The sequence below is a fragment of the Narcine bancroftii genome, chromosome 14 (assembly GCF_036971445.1).
Source record: "Narcine bancroftii isolate sNarBan1 chromosome 14, sNarBan1.hap1, whole genome shotgun sequence".
Lineage (NCBI taxonomy): Eukaryota > Metazoa > Chordata > Chondrichthyes > Torpediniformes > Narcinidae > Narcine > Narcine bancroftii.
The window spans coordinates 52,032,808-52,048,859 of record NC_091482.1 but is presented as its reverse complement, the minus strand read 5'-3'; the positions used below and the strand labels follow the sequence as shown (position 1 = coordinate 52,048,859).

Here is a 16,052-nt window from a genome sequence, read left to right as displayed (position 1 = left end):
TTGCAGATTTCAACATCTGCAATTTCATTTCGGATTTCAACCCCTACAATTTTATTGCAGATTTCAGCATCTGCAGTTTCATTTCGGATTTCAACCCCTACAATTTTATTGCAGATTTCAGCATCTGCAGTTTCATTTCGGATTTCAACATCTGCAATTTCATTTTGGATTTCAACCCCTACAATTTTATTGCAGATTTCAACATCTGCAATTTCATTTCGGATTTCAACCCCTACAATTTTATTGCAGATTTCAACATCTGCAATTTCATTTCGGATTTCAACCCCTACAATTTTATTGCAGATTTCAACATCTGCAATTTCATTTCGGATTTCAACCCCTACAATTTTATTGCAGATTTCAGCATCTGCAGTTTCATTTCGGATTTCAACATCTGCAATTTCATTTTGGATTTCAACCCCTACAATTTTATTGCAGATTTCAACATCTGCAATTTCATTTCGGATTTCAACCCCTACAATTTTATTGCAGATTTCAGCATCTGCAGTTTCATTTCGGATTTCAACATCTGCAATTTCATTTCGGATTTCAACCCCTACAATTTTATTGCAGATTTCAACATCTGCAATTTCATTTCGGATTTCAACCCCTACAATTTTATTGCAGATTTCAGCATCTGCAGTTTCATTTCGGATTTCAACATCTGCAATTTCATTTTGGATTTCAACCCCTACAATTTTATTGCGGATTTCAGCATCTGCAGTTTCATTTCGGATTTCAATATCTGCAATTTAATTGCGGATTTCAACATCTGCAATTTTATTGCGGATTTCTGCGCCTGCAGCCTCTATTTGGATTTCCATTCCCCGCGGTTTTGTTTCAGATTCTGCCACATCTGCAGGACTGTGCTTTGCCCTTCTGGGGAGAAGGGCCAATGGAGGTGGGGGGGGGGTGGTGAATTGGTCCCGCTCATGGGTGAATGGCGGGGCAGGCTCGATGGGCTGAAGAGCCTCTTTCTGCTCCCGTGGACCAAGAAGGAGAAAAGACTCGCCCGGTCCACAAGCAAAAATACCTCGACCACGGGTGGGGATGGGGGGGGGGGGGGGTGGGGGGAATGAAAAGCGAGCGAGGGTGGCAAGTGGCACCGCGATTGACAAGGGCGCATCGAAGCGCAGGAGCGATCCCCGGGGGACGCGTTGAGTGACAGCTGGGCGCTGCGCTGACGTTCGGGGACCTCCGCGCTGCAGCGCGTTTATAAGCGGGGCTCGGTGCCAGCAGCCTTTGTGTGTGTGTGTGATCCTGGTTGGTTCTGGAGAGAGGCACAGCGACCCATTCTGATCATTATTGTGTTGGAAGCAGAGAGAGAGGGAGAGATTTAAAGGGGGCAAACTGCAAATAACCTTGACAAAGAGTCAGGGAGAGAATGCAATCACTGGTGTCTCGGATAAGGGAATCGCAGCGAGAGGAGTTTATATAAAGGAACAACTAACGACCCCCCTTTTTTTTATTATTTGCAAAAGATGACAGCTTCGTCCGCTACTCGGGTCTTTGTGCTCTCCCTTGTGTCAATTCCAACGACCTACCTCTTTAATTTGTGGTCCTCCATCTGCAGGTGAGTGGGGTGGGGGGTGGGGGGTGACTGAAGAGCAGGAAGGTTGAGTGTTGGGGGGGGGGGTGGTTGGTGAAGACCTCGACTCTCTGCCCTTGACCATCATTTTGCACCTTCCTTGAAGTAGATATGCCGAAAGTCCATTCAAGTGGCTGGTGAGTTCCCAGCCCGAAATGTGCTCTGGGGACCTGTTCAACCAACATGGGTGAAGTGGGACCTCACCAGCTGACATGAAAACTGAAATAGGCCATTTCCATTTCAGCTGGCATTTATAAATGTGGGTTTACATTTAATGGTGGGCCAAAACAAGTGTTGCATTAAATAATTTACAAATCTAATTCACCTGGTCTCGCATATTCCCTCCTGCTTGCCGGGGTTGCAGGAATTGGAATTTGGATCTGCATGGTGTGGAGTAGATCTGAACTATTAAAGAAATGCTGTTTGGGTTAGTTCAGTTAACTGTAACTTCAGAAGCTGTCTCTATTACAAGGGAGACGAGAACCCTGATGTCTGGGTGGTGGGGGTAGTGGGGGAGGGGATAGACTTGCATCGTTCATTGAAAGTGGCAGGGCAGGCTGTCAATGTGATCAATAAATCTTTGGTTTTATAAATTGGAGCACAAGAGCTTGGAAATTCTGATGAGCCCGTATAAGACACTGGTTCGCTCAAGAAAGGAGCAATGGGCTCAGTTCTTGGAGTTAAACTGTAGGTATAATGTCAAGGTTTTCGAGATGGTGGAGGAGATTTATACAAATATTGAGGGACTTCAGTGATGTAGGTGGACTGGAGAAGTTGAGGTGCACCCCTTTGGAAGAAGGGAGGTCGAGAGGGGATTTGGGAGAGGTATTTAATATTATAAGGAGTATATTCAGAGTAGATAGGAACTGTTTTGAACTGCTCCATTAACGAATAAATCGGCAAGAGAACTCAGACATGACATGAGGGAAATATTGGTTTACGTGTTGAGTGTTTAGGACCAGGAAGGTCGTTGCCCGGTGGACAAGTGGAGACTCATTTGTGAGTTGTGATTGGTAAAATAACCAATCAGAAGGGTATTGCAGGGCCGAGGAGAGAGTGGCCGAGTTGGGCCGAACGACCTCATCTTGTGGTGCAGCCATCTTGTCGATCTGTGTTCTTAAGTATTGCAGACATTTATTTTGTGGCTAAATTTTCCCTTTGCTTAATTCTGGTCATGTTGAAGATGAAGACGATTTTTTTTGGTCTCAATAATTTAATTTTGTGTCCCCACTTGCATTTTTAGACATTCACTAGCCTGGTCAACTTGAGTAATTTTTAATAAAAATCAGATTCTGTAACATCAAAGTAAAATCAAACTTAAATCAACAAGTGAGTGTTATTTTCATTTCCAGCAGTCGTTGGACAATCTTTATTGTTGCATTGTTGATCTTGGTTTCCATTGAAGTCGTGGCATTTCTCTTGGTTAGAAGGAAACCTCCAAAGGATCCTCTATTCTATGGTGAGTAAAACATAATAAGGAACAGTTAAACCCCCTGGTATCTGGCACCTACAGGGATTAAGCGAGTTTTCCGGTTGCTTGAGATTCCCTCTTATAATGCCCAGCTAATACACCAGCATTAAAAAATAAACAGTCTAAAAGGCAAAAGACAGTGGAAAATATAATTTGAAAGAAAAAAACAGTATTGTAGTCCTTAATTTTGTAAAGTTCACTTTAACAGGTAATTCCTGTAACTTACAAAATTTAAATTCAAACTAGCACTGTAATGATGTTGCGCTGGCCGCTGTCATAATTAACCCCCTCTCCTCCAGGTTAAAAGATATAAACATTACTAATATACGTAATAACATACTAATAAAGATAAAATCTCTGACTAAGCAGGGATAAGGAGACACTTTTAAAAGCGTCATCCCAGCGCCAAGCAGAATCAATCGGGTCTTCGACCTGGGTGACGGCATTTTATTCAACACAAATTTATTCAAACATGAGCAAAAATCACGACCGCTGGCTGAATATTTGCTCTCATTTTTACCAAAGGTTTATGTGTTACTTCAGAGAACATTTGCGTTTACAATTTGAAACTTTTATTTAATTTTTTACTTTTTTGTTTATATCCATCCATCTATTTATCTCTTTATTTATCTCATGTTTTGCTGGTTGATTGAAGTTGCCATTTGCTGAATAACAGGGGTTTTACTGTAATGTCTACTTGCCATATAGAGATAGAATCAATCTGGGTGATTTGTGCTTTGAAAAAACTCTCAAGTTAATCTGATAATAATTGTGTTCTGTTTTCTTCATGACAGTGTATACAGTGTTTGCATTTACCAGTGTAGTGGATCTCATTATAGGACTTGAACAGGATGGGCTCATTGATGGATTTATGACCCTGTACCTAAAAGAGGTAAGCAGAAATAGTGTGAGATCTTCAGAAAGAGATAAAAGGGACTAGTTTTGATATGAGGCAATAGTTTGTTTATTGTTACATGCACAAAGACAATGTGTTTTTGCAAGCAGTCCAGCCAGACATCTCATACATAGTACAATGTATAAGACACAATACAAAACTGTGAGGTTCATTTCAGCAAGAAAAAAGCTGCCCCTGATTCTGGTGGGGTGTGAACTCACACGTGTGAATCTTCTTCCTGACATGAAGGGGAGGCGGTGAAGACGGGATGAGTCTTTTAAAATATTGCTTGGTTTTCCAAGGCAGTGGGAGGGGGGCTATGTGTGATGGACTGAGCCATGCTCGCCACCCTCCACTGAGTCTTGCAGTTTTGTGTGGGGCAGTTCCCGTAACACGGTGATGCTCCCTGCCAGGATACTTTCAATGGTGCATCTGAGGAAGTAGAAGTGTGCTTTCTTGGTCGAAAATGGCGGGAAAGAATCCATGTTCTTTTAGTATCTCACCTGATTTTCATCGAAGGAAGAAAAAGAAAAAAAAAATCATTGAAGGACAAAACAATTCTTAGACTTTGGGAAGTCAACCTTTTCTGATGTTGTTCCCGGCAGATTGTGTAAGGAAGGTTATCCATTTTCTAAAGATGCTTCTGTGTGAATGATTAAAAAAAAAATTAAATGTAGACATGCAACACGTTAACAGCCCCTTTCGGCCCACGAGCCCGTGCTCCCCCAATGACACCCAATTAACCTATTACCTTTTAAATCACCTTTTAAAAGGTGAGGAAGCCAGAACACCTGGAAGAAGCCCACGCAGACATGGGGAGAACGTATAAACTCCTTAGAGACAGCACCGGATACATACCCGGGTCGCTGGTGCTGTAACTATGACAACGTCACAGAATCACAGAGAGATACTGCATGGCAACAGGGCCATCAGCCCACATTGTCAGTGCCGACCATCAAACACCAGATTAATATTACTGATACCCTGACCCATTTTATGTTCCCCACAGTCCCATCAATGTGCATCTCTCTTCTCCCAGATTCTACCATTCACTCACACATGAGGTGGACAGTTAACCAACCAACATACTGGATGTGAGAGGAATCTGAGAAACTTAAGGAAACGCTGGGGGAAGGTGCAAACTCCACACAGAGGTCAAGATTGAATTTGAGTCACTTTTTGAGCTGTGAGGCAGCAGGTTTACTTGCTGCCCCCATCTGGTGCTCCATATGATGGAGACTGTGCTTCTATAAACATCATCAGGATGTTGAGGGACAGAACTGGCGATTCGTTTTGGATCCTCCGACTTTTCATTCAGGAGTACCACCAGGTTTGCTGTTCTGAGCGTGTATAAAGTGTCGGGGACACTGCCGAGACGGTAAATGATTTTTATAGATTTGACAACCGACTCAGCGATGGGCCGTAGCTTTTGTTGCCTGTGGATGCCTTGTGGGAAAGGCTTGCTCTTTTCTCTGCAATGGCATTTAGGGGCACGAGCCTTTATTGCCACCCGAGGCCTTGCACTCGAGAATTGGAATGACTACACTCAGAAATTAGGTCTCTTCACTAAGTGCAGAAGCCTTAACATTCTGTGACACATTTTTAGACAGGCATTCAGATTTCCTCCTTTTCTCCCTTCATTCTTTTAGTAAGCATCAATTGTTTTTTCCTTTTAAAATATTTCTATTGATTTTAATAAAGAACTTATACAAATGAAAAAAAGGTGCAATTCAATAAGATAATATGGACATTTACACAAATTAAATATGACATTCTGTAAAACACTAACATACATAAATTGTAAAACATATCCATAATTCATATTCTAAATTTAAAAAAAACTAATAATGCAAATTACTTCTATAATTTGCAGCATTCTTGCAGAACTAGGAGGGGTTTAAGGTCAAGGAATATTTTCCTCCAGGAATCTCCATTTGTCTGCTGAATCAAAGAACGAACTGTGGAGGCAGAGGACACACTAATTTCCTTTATCCTTTGGCTGACCTTGGGTGAAGATTTTCTGGTGAAATTCAGCAAGCTGTGGACGGGGATTGGATTTATTACTTTTAATACACGAGAAGTATAAGAAGCTTCCTTTTTGTTTTAAAGCTTGGTCAAATCATTGGATTTAATGAAGATCATTAAGGAGGTGGGGGTTTAGTCCTTCGGAGTGTGAAAGGGATGCAAAGGGCCTACCAGAGGGCTGGAGAATATTTGCTGGCTAGGTATGGGTGGACCGGGAGACATTGAGATGAGATTGTTGAGAGCAAAATACGGAAATGAAAAGTTTTGAACTTCCTCCTCTCTCCAATTTTGTTGTGGTTATTCTCCATTCCCTTGAGAACCAGTGAACACTTCCCATCTCCCTGTCACTGCAGATTAACCCATTGCGTGGTCACACAATGGTAATATTCACCAGTGTTTTCCAACGCAAGGTTTGTAGAGAAGGTCATGTTCAAATTCACTGGATTTGCATTTGCAGGCTAGCATTTTCTTATGAATTTGGGGAAAAGTTGGAAGACAGTGGACTGGAGAATAAGGCTTGTGTAATGTTGCGGCAACAGAGATTTGTCGAGTTTTACCTCATTCAAAGCAAAGTTAAACATGATATAATTAGTGAACAATTGTTTCAAAATCACCCATAAAAGCACAATGCTGGAGAAACTCAGCAGGTCAAACAGAGTATATTTTGAGCAAAGAAGAAGGTACATTTTGCTCATACTGTACCTTGATGAAGGGCTCAAGCCCAAAATGTTGGTGATGTATCTTTATCTTTGCTGTATAACGTGCACTGTTTGACCTGCTGAGTTTCTCCAGTGTTGTGTTTTTACTTCTGCAGACTTCCGTGTTTTACCCCTTGCCTGTGACTTTTTTTTAATGTTCTGCGTAACCAAATTCTGTATATGTCTAATTCCCAATGATCAAATGTATTTCTTTTGATACGCTCTGGACTTCTTTGACCACTTCATAATCAAAGTGCTGAATTCTCACAGAAAGGAGAAACGTGGTTTTATCTTGCTTTGATAATCACAAGATCACAAGATATGGGAGGAGTAGTAGACCCATTGGCCCATCGAATCTGCTCTGCCATTCTAATCATGAGCTGATCCAACTGCCCACTCAGCCCCACTCCCTGGCTTTCTCCCCATAACCTTTGAAGCCCTGACTAACCAAGTACTTTCAATCTCTGCCTTAAATACACTCAACCATCTCCCTTCCATGGCCGCCCGTGGCAACAAGTTCCATAGACTCATGACCCTCTGACTAAAGACATTTTTACACTTCTCTGTTTAAATAAACGCTGTTTTATCCCGACATTATATCCTCTTGGTCCCTACCTTGGGAAACGTCCTTGTCGCATCTACTCTATCCAGGCCTTTCAGCATTCAAAATGTCTCTATGAGGTCTGTCTTCATCTTTCTGTACTCCAAAGAGTACAAATAAAGTCTCACCAGAGCCTTTTGGAGTCTCAACATTACATCCCTGCACTTGTATGCTATCCCTCTAGAAATGAATGCTAATTATGAACATATAAAATGCTTCAGTGAGACAAGTGCTTCACGAGGTAAAATCTAATGCTTTGTGTTCTTGGCATGTGTAAGTCCTGTCATGGCCCTTTTGTTTTTGTTCTACAGGGTGAGCCTTACCTGAGCACTGGCCATGGTCACATGGTTTGCTACTGGGATGGTTCTGCACACTACCTGATGTATCTCTTGATGGTAGCAGCGATTGCCTGGGAGTAAGTTGATAACGTTTTAAGAGATCAAAATTACCATTTAAAAAACCTGCGCGACTCTGAGTGTGGAGCAACAGTCACAGGTCCTGATGGTTATTTGGTGTGAATTTTAAACCAATCGTGTTTTAAGTGCACTGACGGGCATTGAATACGAGCAAAGAGATGACTGTCCAACTCTATAAAACGTGGGTCAGTTCGTGCAGTACTCGTCAACACATTGTGGGGTAGTGCTAGAGAGGGTGAAGAGGAGATTCACTAGAACATTTAGTGTCATAGAGTCATACGACTTGCAAGCAGGCCATTTGGCCCAACACACCCATTCTGACCACCCTTTCGTATTAGTTCCATTTTCCAGCACTTGGCCGGTTGTCATTAATACCTAAGTGATTCAATTGCCCATCAACCTCTTCTCAGTGGCTCTGCTTCAACCATTCTCTCTGGTAGTGCACTCCAGGTCTAGAATGGTTCAGTTATAAGATGAAACTGGAGATTTGTTTTTTTCTGGAGCAGAGAAGGTTTAGAAGGGATGTGATTGAGGTATGTAAAATTATGACATCCATAGATAGGGTAGGCTACAGAATCTTTTACCTTCTTCTGAGGTGAATAGACCTAGGGTAAGGAATTCAGAGATTGAGAGAGGATCGGCATTTTCTCACCTAGAGAGTGGCGAATACTTGGGAGTGTACTACCAGAGAGAATGGTTGAGGCAGAGCCACTGAGAAGTGGTTGATGGGCAATTGAATCCCTTAGGCATTAATGACAACCAACCAAGTGCTGGAAAATGGAACTAATACAGAAGGGTGGTCAGAATGGGTGTGTTGGGCCAGATGGGTTGTGCAGGTTCAAAGATTACTCGTGATGGGAAGTTAACACTAACATTGCAAAATAAACATCCGTACCCAACCCAGCCACTTTGGGAAGATGTACACTTCCCACTTCCAGCTCCACAGATGTATTTAGTTTCCTTTACTTGGTTTATTTTAACTTGCAGTTCATCCTTTTTGCTCATTCCTTGCTTTCAGGGAAAAGAAGGCCTTGTTTGTTATCTTTTTTATTTAAATGATGCATTTAGGGTTTATCTTGTTAAATTGTTCTTAGAACCAAATTGTGAACAGTCTGGTGATAAGATAACAACCTTCAGACAATGTAATTTCATGCAAGCGTCTTTTGGTTCAGTAATGTGTTCTCATTTAAAGCTTATCGTTTACTCGTTGAAATGCAACACAGAGTAAAACCAGATTTTGTTATTATTTGATGTAATTTGAAGCAACGTCCAACTTCTGTCAACTCTACAGCATTGATAGAAACTGGAAAAAAAATGTTGGATGAAATATAATCGGTCTGTAATTCACAGGCTAATATTTTAAAATGGAAAGAAAATTGCAATGATTTTTTTGGGAGATGTTAAAATAAAAGGTTATTTCTATAAAATATGTTAATCAAGATATCCTTCAGAGAGGAAGAACTGAACATCACTTTGCCTAGTACGTTGGTTCATTTATAAAGAAGATAATTGCAGGGAATCTTTGGAAATAATGTTATTCCCTTTACAATAATGTGTTAATTCTGAGATCTATTGTAATGCTTACATCTTCTGAGATCCAAAGTGATATTCTATATTGAGTTTGGATGTTGAGTTGAGTGAGTTGTTCTACAGTGCATTAATTTCCTTGGCTTCTGATCACTGCTACTGAATGGACTGCTAAATGCACCAATGGGTTATGATACTTAGCAATGTGAATTTGTAAGGTGTCTATTAGTTTAGTTAATATTAGATTAATTGGGATAGTCTTGAGGGAAATATAGTTTATCACCTGGTAATAAAGGGCTGAATGTTCCTGGCTAACCCCGGAGCACCTGCTTGTGGCAAGAGGCTGTCAGTTTTGACACCACGAATGGTCTTCTTGGCCATCCTTCAAGCTCGAGGATAACTTGCTTCCACTCCTCCTTTGTACACTCTGAGGTGGTTGATGAGGTAGAAGTGTACAAAAAGGGGCAGGAAGTGCCAGTTAGGATGGGCAGATGGGTCGTTGGTGAGGTGGTGAGTCCTTCTGCTGTTACTCTGGAATCTGGATGCTCCCAATGCCGTCTCAAAATTCTCAATACCAATCTGAAAGTACTCTAAATAATCACAGGTCAGAGACTTTCAAGAATCAATGGAAATATTGCATTTTTTTTTAAGGTGGCTACGAACACATCCATGATTTTTTTTTTCCTCTGTCCTCCAAATAATCTCTTCCAGTGACACACCAGGTGTAGACTGTTTCAGGAGTCTGGTGTTGTCCATGCAAAGAACATAGTCTAATGGAGTTAAATAAGTGTAGCTAGATCTTCTTGCTGAGGACCTTGGTCTGAGGGCAGACATTGATGTTGGTTTGTTTATCATGTAAATGGATTGGAAGATTAGAAAGGACAGGAATCCTCTGTAAATAGCAGAAGGAGTGATCAGCAGAAAACTACCCACCTCCCCAGGTGCCTCCTACCCCACCCATGGAAGAGTATGCTATTGCTACATTGGTCTCATCACCTGCCACCTCAGACCCAACATTGGTGATACTTCTGCAGTGATTTGAGGTGGTCCAGGTCTCAGAAACAAATGGGAGGTCAGGGATCATTGCTGGCCAGGAGGCCATATTTTGTGCCTGGTTTGGTGTTCAGGTTAGAGTCATTTTCTTCCTTGGCACAAGCTGGTGAAGAGAAGGTGATAGAACATAGAATATTATAGCAGAGTACAGGCCCTTTGGCTCATGGTGAGCCAACCCATACATAACTAAAAAAAACACCCAAACCCTCCCTACCTCATAACCATCTATTTTTCTTTCATCCATGTGCTTGTCTCATCAATGTCCCTATTGTACCGGCCTCCACCACCATCCCTGGAAATGCATTCCAGACACCCACAAATATATATCCCTGATATCTCTCCTAAACCTTCCTCCCTTCATTTGGAACAGAATATCATGTAAGTCTGTACCTATGTCTAAATGTCTATCAATGTTTGCCTTCACTAAGAGGAAACTCCTGAGATATAGAAAATGGTGTTTGTTTTCCCTGATCTCACCATGCTCCTCTATTGTCAGAGTGTGCTTCTCCAGTGGGGGTGGGGGGGGTGGGGGCAGGTTAGTAAAGGTCCTTTGGTTTGTAGATACCTGTCATAACTTGTGGCATTACTGCTGAACAAAGACAATGTGTATTGCAGGAAAGTGACTGAGATCAGGTTGATCTTGGATCTCGAGCAGAGGTGATGTGGTATTCCATTAATCCTGTAAATTCCCTCACTCCAGTGGGAAGCATGCTTGAGGATGATTTACAGCGTGATGGTGAGGACTGAGAAAACGTTAAACCAACAATACAACATTGTTTTGCACTGAAGTTAAGTGTGTTGGGGGCCAATTGGTTAGGATCACAGTTGGAATGCTATCATGGTACAAGAATAAGATGGAGATAAGGTCTGCAGGCAGGCAGATGGGAAGAGGATGATCAACATTTCCTCCTGGTTAATGGAGTCTGAGGCTTTAGTGAGCTGGAGGGAGGCTAACTTGGCCCAACATTCACTGATGGACACCGTAGAGCCTAGAAGCTTGAGTGAGAGTTACTGGAGAAGGGAAACCCCAGGATGAATTAAGACCTTGAGGAGAACAGAAGTAGTTGTGGAGGAGGGAGAGGAGAAGCAGAGAGAAGCAAGACTGCAGAGAAAAGTGTTCCAAAATGCATTCTCTGTCCAAAATAGCACTGCAGGCACACGTGGGTTTTATAAGAGATATATGTGTGTGTTATTTATTCTATTATATCTTTGTGGTTTATGCCTTTATAGTTCTGGAAAATGCCGCAAGTTCTACTTATGTTGGACTGGGAGTGCATGTGAAGATGATACTTTATGTTTTTCAGGCAAAGTTACAGGTCCATTGGCTTATACTGGGTTGGATCGATTCTGATGAGTACTGTTGTGTTCTTAATGGGAAACCTTGTAGGTAAGAACAAAGCTCTCTGTCTATCACTTGTCTGCATTGACTCATCTTTATTCAATCATTTTGCATTATTTGAACTGTAAGTAATAAATATTTTTTATGAAATAAAGAATTGAAAGTTAAAAGTGATCTGGAAGTTCGAAGGCTGATATGTGGAAAAGATCGATGAAGGACGCAATGTGCCCTATCTCTTTTTGTGTTTTTAAATGAGCAATTTGTAGTCCAAACAACCTGGTTCTGAATTTTTGCTTTCATATATTTACTAGGAAAGTACAGCACCAAAGTTGGCCCTGCCAGCCTCCTGATTGTTCCTTATCTTGTTCTTCCAATGTGGGCTGTTCTCCAAATTTATAGCCAGCCTTTACAGAAAGAGTCTGTGCCTAAGGTTAGTATCAAGAGCTGGTTGCTTAGTGCCTTCCCTTTGAATTAACCTCGGTGCAAGCCGCTCAGGTCAAGAAGATGCCAGTTTTGGTCACTGATGCTGGCCGATTTAATCCAGTGGAATTCACCAGCGTGATTTTAATTTTTTATGCTTCCAGTGTGAGGGTCGCTGGCAAAACCCACATTTGAGGCAGCACAGATGGCGTAACGGTTAGCGCAACGCCTTTACCACGCCAGTGATCGGGACTTGACCGGGGTTTGAATCCCGTGCTTTCTGTAAGGAGTTTTTATGTACTCCCTGTGTCTGTGTGGGTTTTCTCCGGGGGCTCCGGTTTCCTCCCACCGAGTTTAGGTTAATGGGGGGGGGGGGGTAAATTGGGTGGCACAGACTCGTGGGCTAAAATGGCCTGTTATTGTGCTGTATGTATAATTTTAAATGTATATATATATAAATAAATGTACTTCCTCCCCCATGCCCTTCTGCTTTAGGAAGCTGCTAAGATTCCTCATCAGTCCTATCACTCCACTTTAAGGATTTAGATCAGAGATAATGGATGACTTGTGTTATTTAATTAGATTAGCATGGTCAGTAACAGTAAAGGATTCTGGAAGAGATAGTGAAAGCACAATCTGGGTGGGGGTGGCGGGGGGGGGGCGGCAGTTTCCCAGTCAGGGTAGGAAATGATTAGTGTAAATGATCGGGGAGGATTCGGTGATCCGAAACGATACTGTTTCCATGCACCGCCTCTCTCTCTCTCTCTCTCTCTCTCTCTCTCTCTCTGTGATCCGGTGACCTCAGCTCCTTAGGTTGGGTAGGATAGTAATATTTGTGAAAGTTCGGACGCAGTTTGTGAGCTGCCCTCCTGATGAGGTTAGGCCAAATGTTGATCTTGTCAATTGCTTCGGAATGCAAAATCATTGCCCTCACATGACTAGTGATCTGCTTCTGTAATGTTCTGGAGGTATCAGACGTCTAGGACTGTGTTCCAGTATGAATCAGCATGTTCAATGGAGAAGGGAAAAAAATTCATCGAGAAAAATTAGGGAGTTCGATTTATATTTATTTGCTTTTTTTAAAAAAATGCATTGCCTAAAATTTTCACCTCGCTGATCAATGTTTGTCAGTCGTTGAATTTACTCTGGTCTGGTCTGATTTTTCTCAAATTGTCCTTTGAAATAATAAAAAGAAACCCAGAAAATTCTGAAAATATTCAGTAGGCAAGGCAACTGTGAGAGAAAGAAAACAACTTGGTTTTAATATTCAGAGACAGCGGAGGAGGAATGGGTAGGATAAAGGGAATATCTCTGATAAGGTGAGACCTGAGTTGCTGTGTCCATTATATCATCTGGTTGATGGATTAAAGAGGACAATTAGAGCATGAGCAAAGGAGAATTACATTTATAAAGTGCAGTCCATGCCCAATAGGCCAGGCTTGGCGAGAAAAGCTGAGCTATCTGAAATTGTGCAAAATACTTTTTTGGAAGGCTGTGATGTGGCTTGGAAGGAAGACCAGATATTGTTCTGTGTGGCTACATTGGGCATTGTTACATTTAACCCTCACTCTCCCTTTGGCTCCATGAGTCCCTGAGAAGGAGAGGCCCTTCTGATGGACAATTCCATTTAAATTTAAAAAAAATTTAGTCATGCTGCCCAATTACACCCAATTGACTTACCACCTCCGGCACGCTTTGGAAGGGTGGGAAGGAACTGGACCTTCCCAGAAGAAACCCACACAGACATGGGGAGAACGTACAAACTCCTTATAGACAGTGCGGGATTCGAACCCCAGTCCCGATTGCTGGCACTGTAACAGCCTGGTGCCAATCACTACGCTAACCTTGCCGCCCAGTGACATTGATAACCCCCAGCTGTCAAGACACCCAAACAGCATCAATCTTTGTGAATTGCTTTTATCATTCACAAATTAAAAAAAAGGTACACAATTAAAAAAAAAAAAGAATTATAACATTTACAAGTAATTAAATCTATTTAAATGACTTGAAACTAGCCTCTCTGCCTTGGAACTCTCAAATGAGATCAAGTCAAGTTATCATCTAATTGCAAAATAGTATTCTCCAGTCCTCAGTGCAAAACCTGTAGACACACAACCAGACACAACACACATACAGACCCAGGACAAGTATTCATATGGATAAGTAAATATTGCTTCGTGAATATGAGAGCCTTGGAGTCCACTTAACATGTGATATTCTATCCTCAGTGTGTGTCTCTATATAAAAAAAAGGTCCATGATGTGACAGGTGACCTACTGTGGACGTGAAGAGAGATACTTACAGCAGGATTAGCCTGGTGCAATTTTGTGGGTGCCTTTAGCAGTGTAACTGCTGAGAAGTGGTGGAATCCCTATTCTACCACTGACACCCAGGCATGGTTGGAATGGCTGTTACCCAAGAGGCAGGTTGGGACTTCCTCATCTGCGAATACTCGGGGAACTGCTGATGTTTTACTGGAAGCTTTAGACCTGCATTCAGATTCTTAAATAATTAGGAACATTGATTTTGTAGTAATATTTCAAATTGGATAATAAATAGCTTTTGCCATTTTAATTAGCTCGTTTTGTGGTGCTGTGTTTGCTTTAATTACATTGGGCCCTGGTCATCTGAAAACTTCTTCAACGAAGAATGTTAATGCATTGGACACAGACCAGGGGAGGTTCACTCAATTAATAGTGAACCTAAAAGTGCTAGGAAGACATGGGAGATTATGCTGCATTAGTTGGAGAATGTCTCGTGTTTCTAAGCCATTGACCTAACTTCAAATGTTAATTTTGTTTCTCCCCCTATAAACTGTCAGTCCTGTTGAATATATCAAGCTTTAATCCTGTTTTAATTTCCACTATCTGTAGATGTTTTTGCAAAAATTTTGATTTATTGGGGCAGTTGCCTTTTGACAAAATAGTGGGTAGGCCTGGATTGTATCTGTTGGCATTTAGAAAGGTGAGAACATGCCTAATTGAAATAGAAAAGATCCTGTGGAGTTTGGGATGTGGAGAGGATGTTTCCTTTTGTGGCAAAACCTAGAACTGGAGATCACTGTTCCAATGCAAGTTTTTTTTTCTCTCTGAGAGAGCGACATGGTTGGCATAGCGGTTAGCGCAAACGCATTCACAGCGGCAGTGATCGGGACCTGGGTTCAAATCCCGGGCTGTCTGTAAGGAGTTTGTACGTTCTCCCCGTGTCTGCAAGGGTTTTCTCCGTGGGCTCCAGTTTCCTCCCACCATTTGAAACATACCGGGGGTGTAGGTTAATTGGGCGTAAATTGGACGGCACGGACTCGTGGGCTGAAAGGTGCTGTATGTCTATAAGTAATAAGTCTTTGAAGGTTTTCCTCAACAAGCAGTGGAAGCAGGATCTTTGGATATTCTTTAGGTTAAAGTAGAAAGGTTCATGAAAAACAAGAGGTGAAAGGTTCCTGGAGAAAACAGGGTTTCCAAGTTAAATGTTACAGTCAGAGGAGCCAGCAGAAAAAACTTGTGGGACTGAGGGGCCGACTCGTGGCTTTGATCTGTATGTGATATTGTGATCTGTCTATAAGGTGCTATATGGATTTAAAGTGACAACATGAACATGGCATTTTACACATGGTAAGTTCCAGAGAGCTGCTACCACCATTGGCAAATTTTCCCGTGGGATCTTGGCATTTAGCCTAGACTACTAGATTTCATCGCTATTTATGACTAGTGCTAACTTATCCCCATGTAAAAATAGATGAAACACAATAACTCAACAAGAGAATGACATCAGAATTATTTTTGATAAATTCAGCTTTTGTTTACATTAATTCCATTGCATGAACAGCAGGGAATTGTTCGTCACCAGCAGCCATTTTGTAAAGAAGTGGCTGGTATGTGGATAATCTATTTTTACTGTGGTATAAAATCTGGCAAGAAGGCCCAAGTTATTTGGTGCTGAGAGGTGGAGCTAGATGAACTTGCCCACATTATATTGTAACAGTTAAGAGAAATAAGGTGGGGAGGGGGTGGCTGGAAGAA

General features: G+C 41.8%; 1 protein-coding gene and 1 long non-coding RNA gene across 3 annotated transcripts in view; one reads left to right on the top strand and one right to left on the bottom strand.

Moving 5' to 3' along the window:
- Positions 1-1,320: 1,320 nt before the first annotated feature.
- LOC138749150 (transmembrane 6 superfamily member 1-like) overlaps positions 1,321-16,052 on the top strand; it is a 43,186-nt gene continuing 28,454 nt past the window's right edge. The window contains exons 1-6 of one of the 2 annotated variants that reach the window (XM_069910142.1): positions 1,321-1,573; positions 2,944-3,047; positions 3,854-3,951; positions 7,590-7,693; positions 11,579-11,661; positions 11,925-12,043. In XM_069910142.1, coding sequence (XP_069766243.1) covers positions 1,482-1,573; positions 2,944-3,047; positions 3,854-3,951; positions 7,590-7,693; positions 11,579-11,661; positions 11,925-12,043 — 600 coding nt within the window. In that variant the 5' untranslated portion in view covers positions 1,321-1,481. Of the gene's footprint in view, positions 1,574-2,940; positions 3,048-3,853; positions 3,952-7,589; positions 7,694-11,578; positions 11,662-11,924; positions 12,044-16,052 lie in introns of both variants that reach the window. The other variant, XM_069910141.1, reaches the window with a different exon arrangement.
- On the bottom strand, positions 2,889-4,814 carry LOC138749153 (uncharacterized). Its single transcript, XR_011348450.1, has 3 exons — positions 4,706-4,814; positions 4,458-4,597; positions 2,889-3,042 (listed from the first exon to the last, which is right to left on the bottom strand). It is a non-coding gene; the product is annotated as an uncharacterized lncRNA (long non-coding RNA).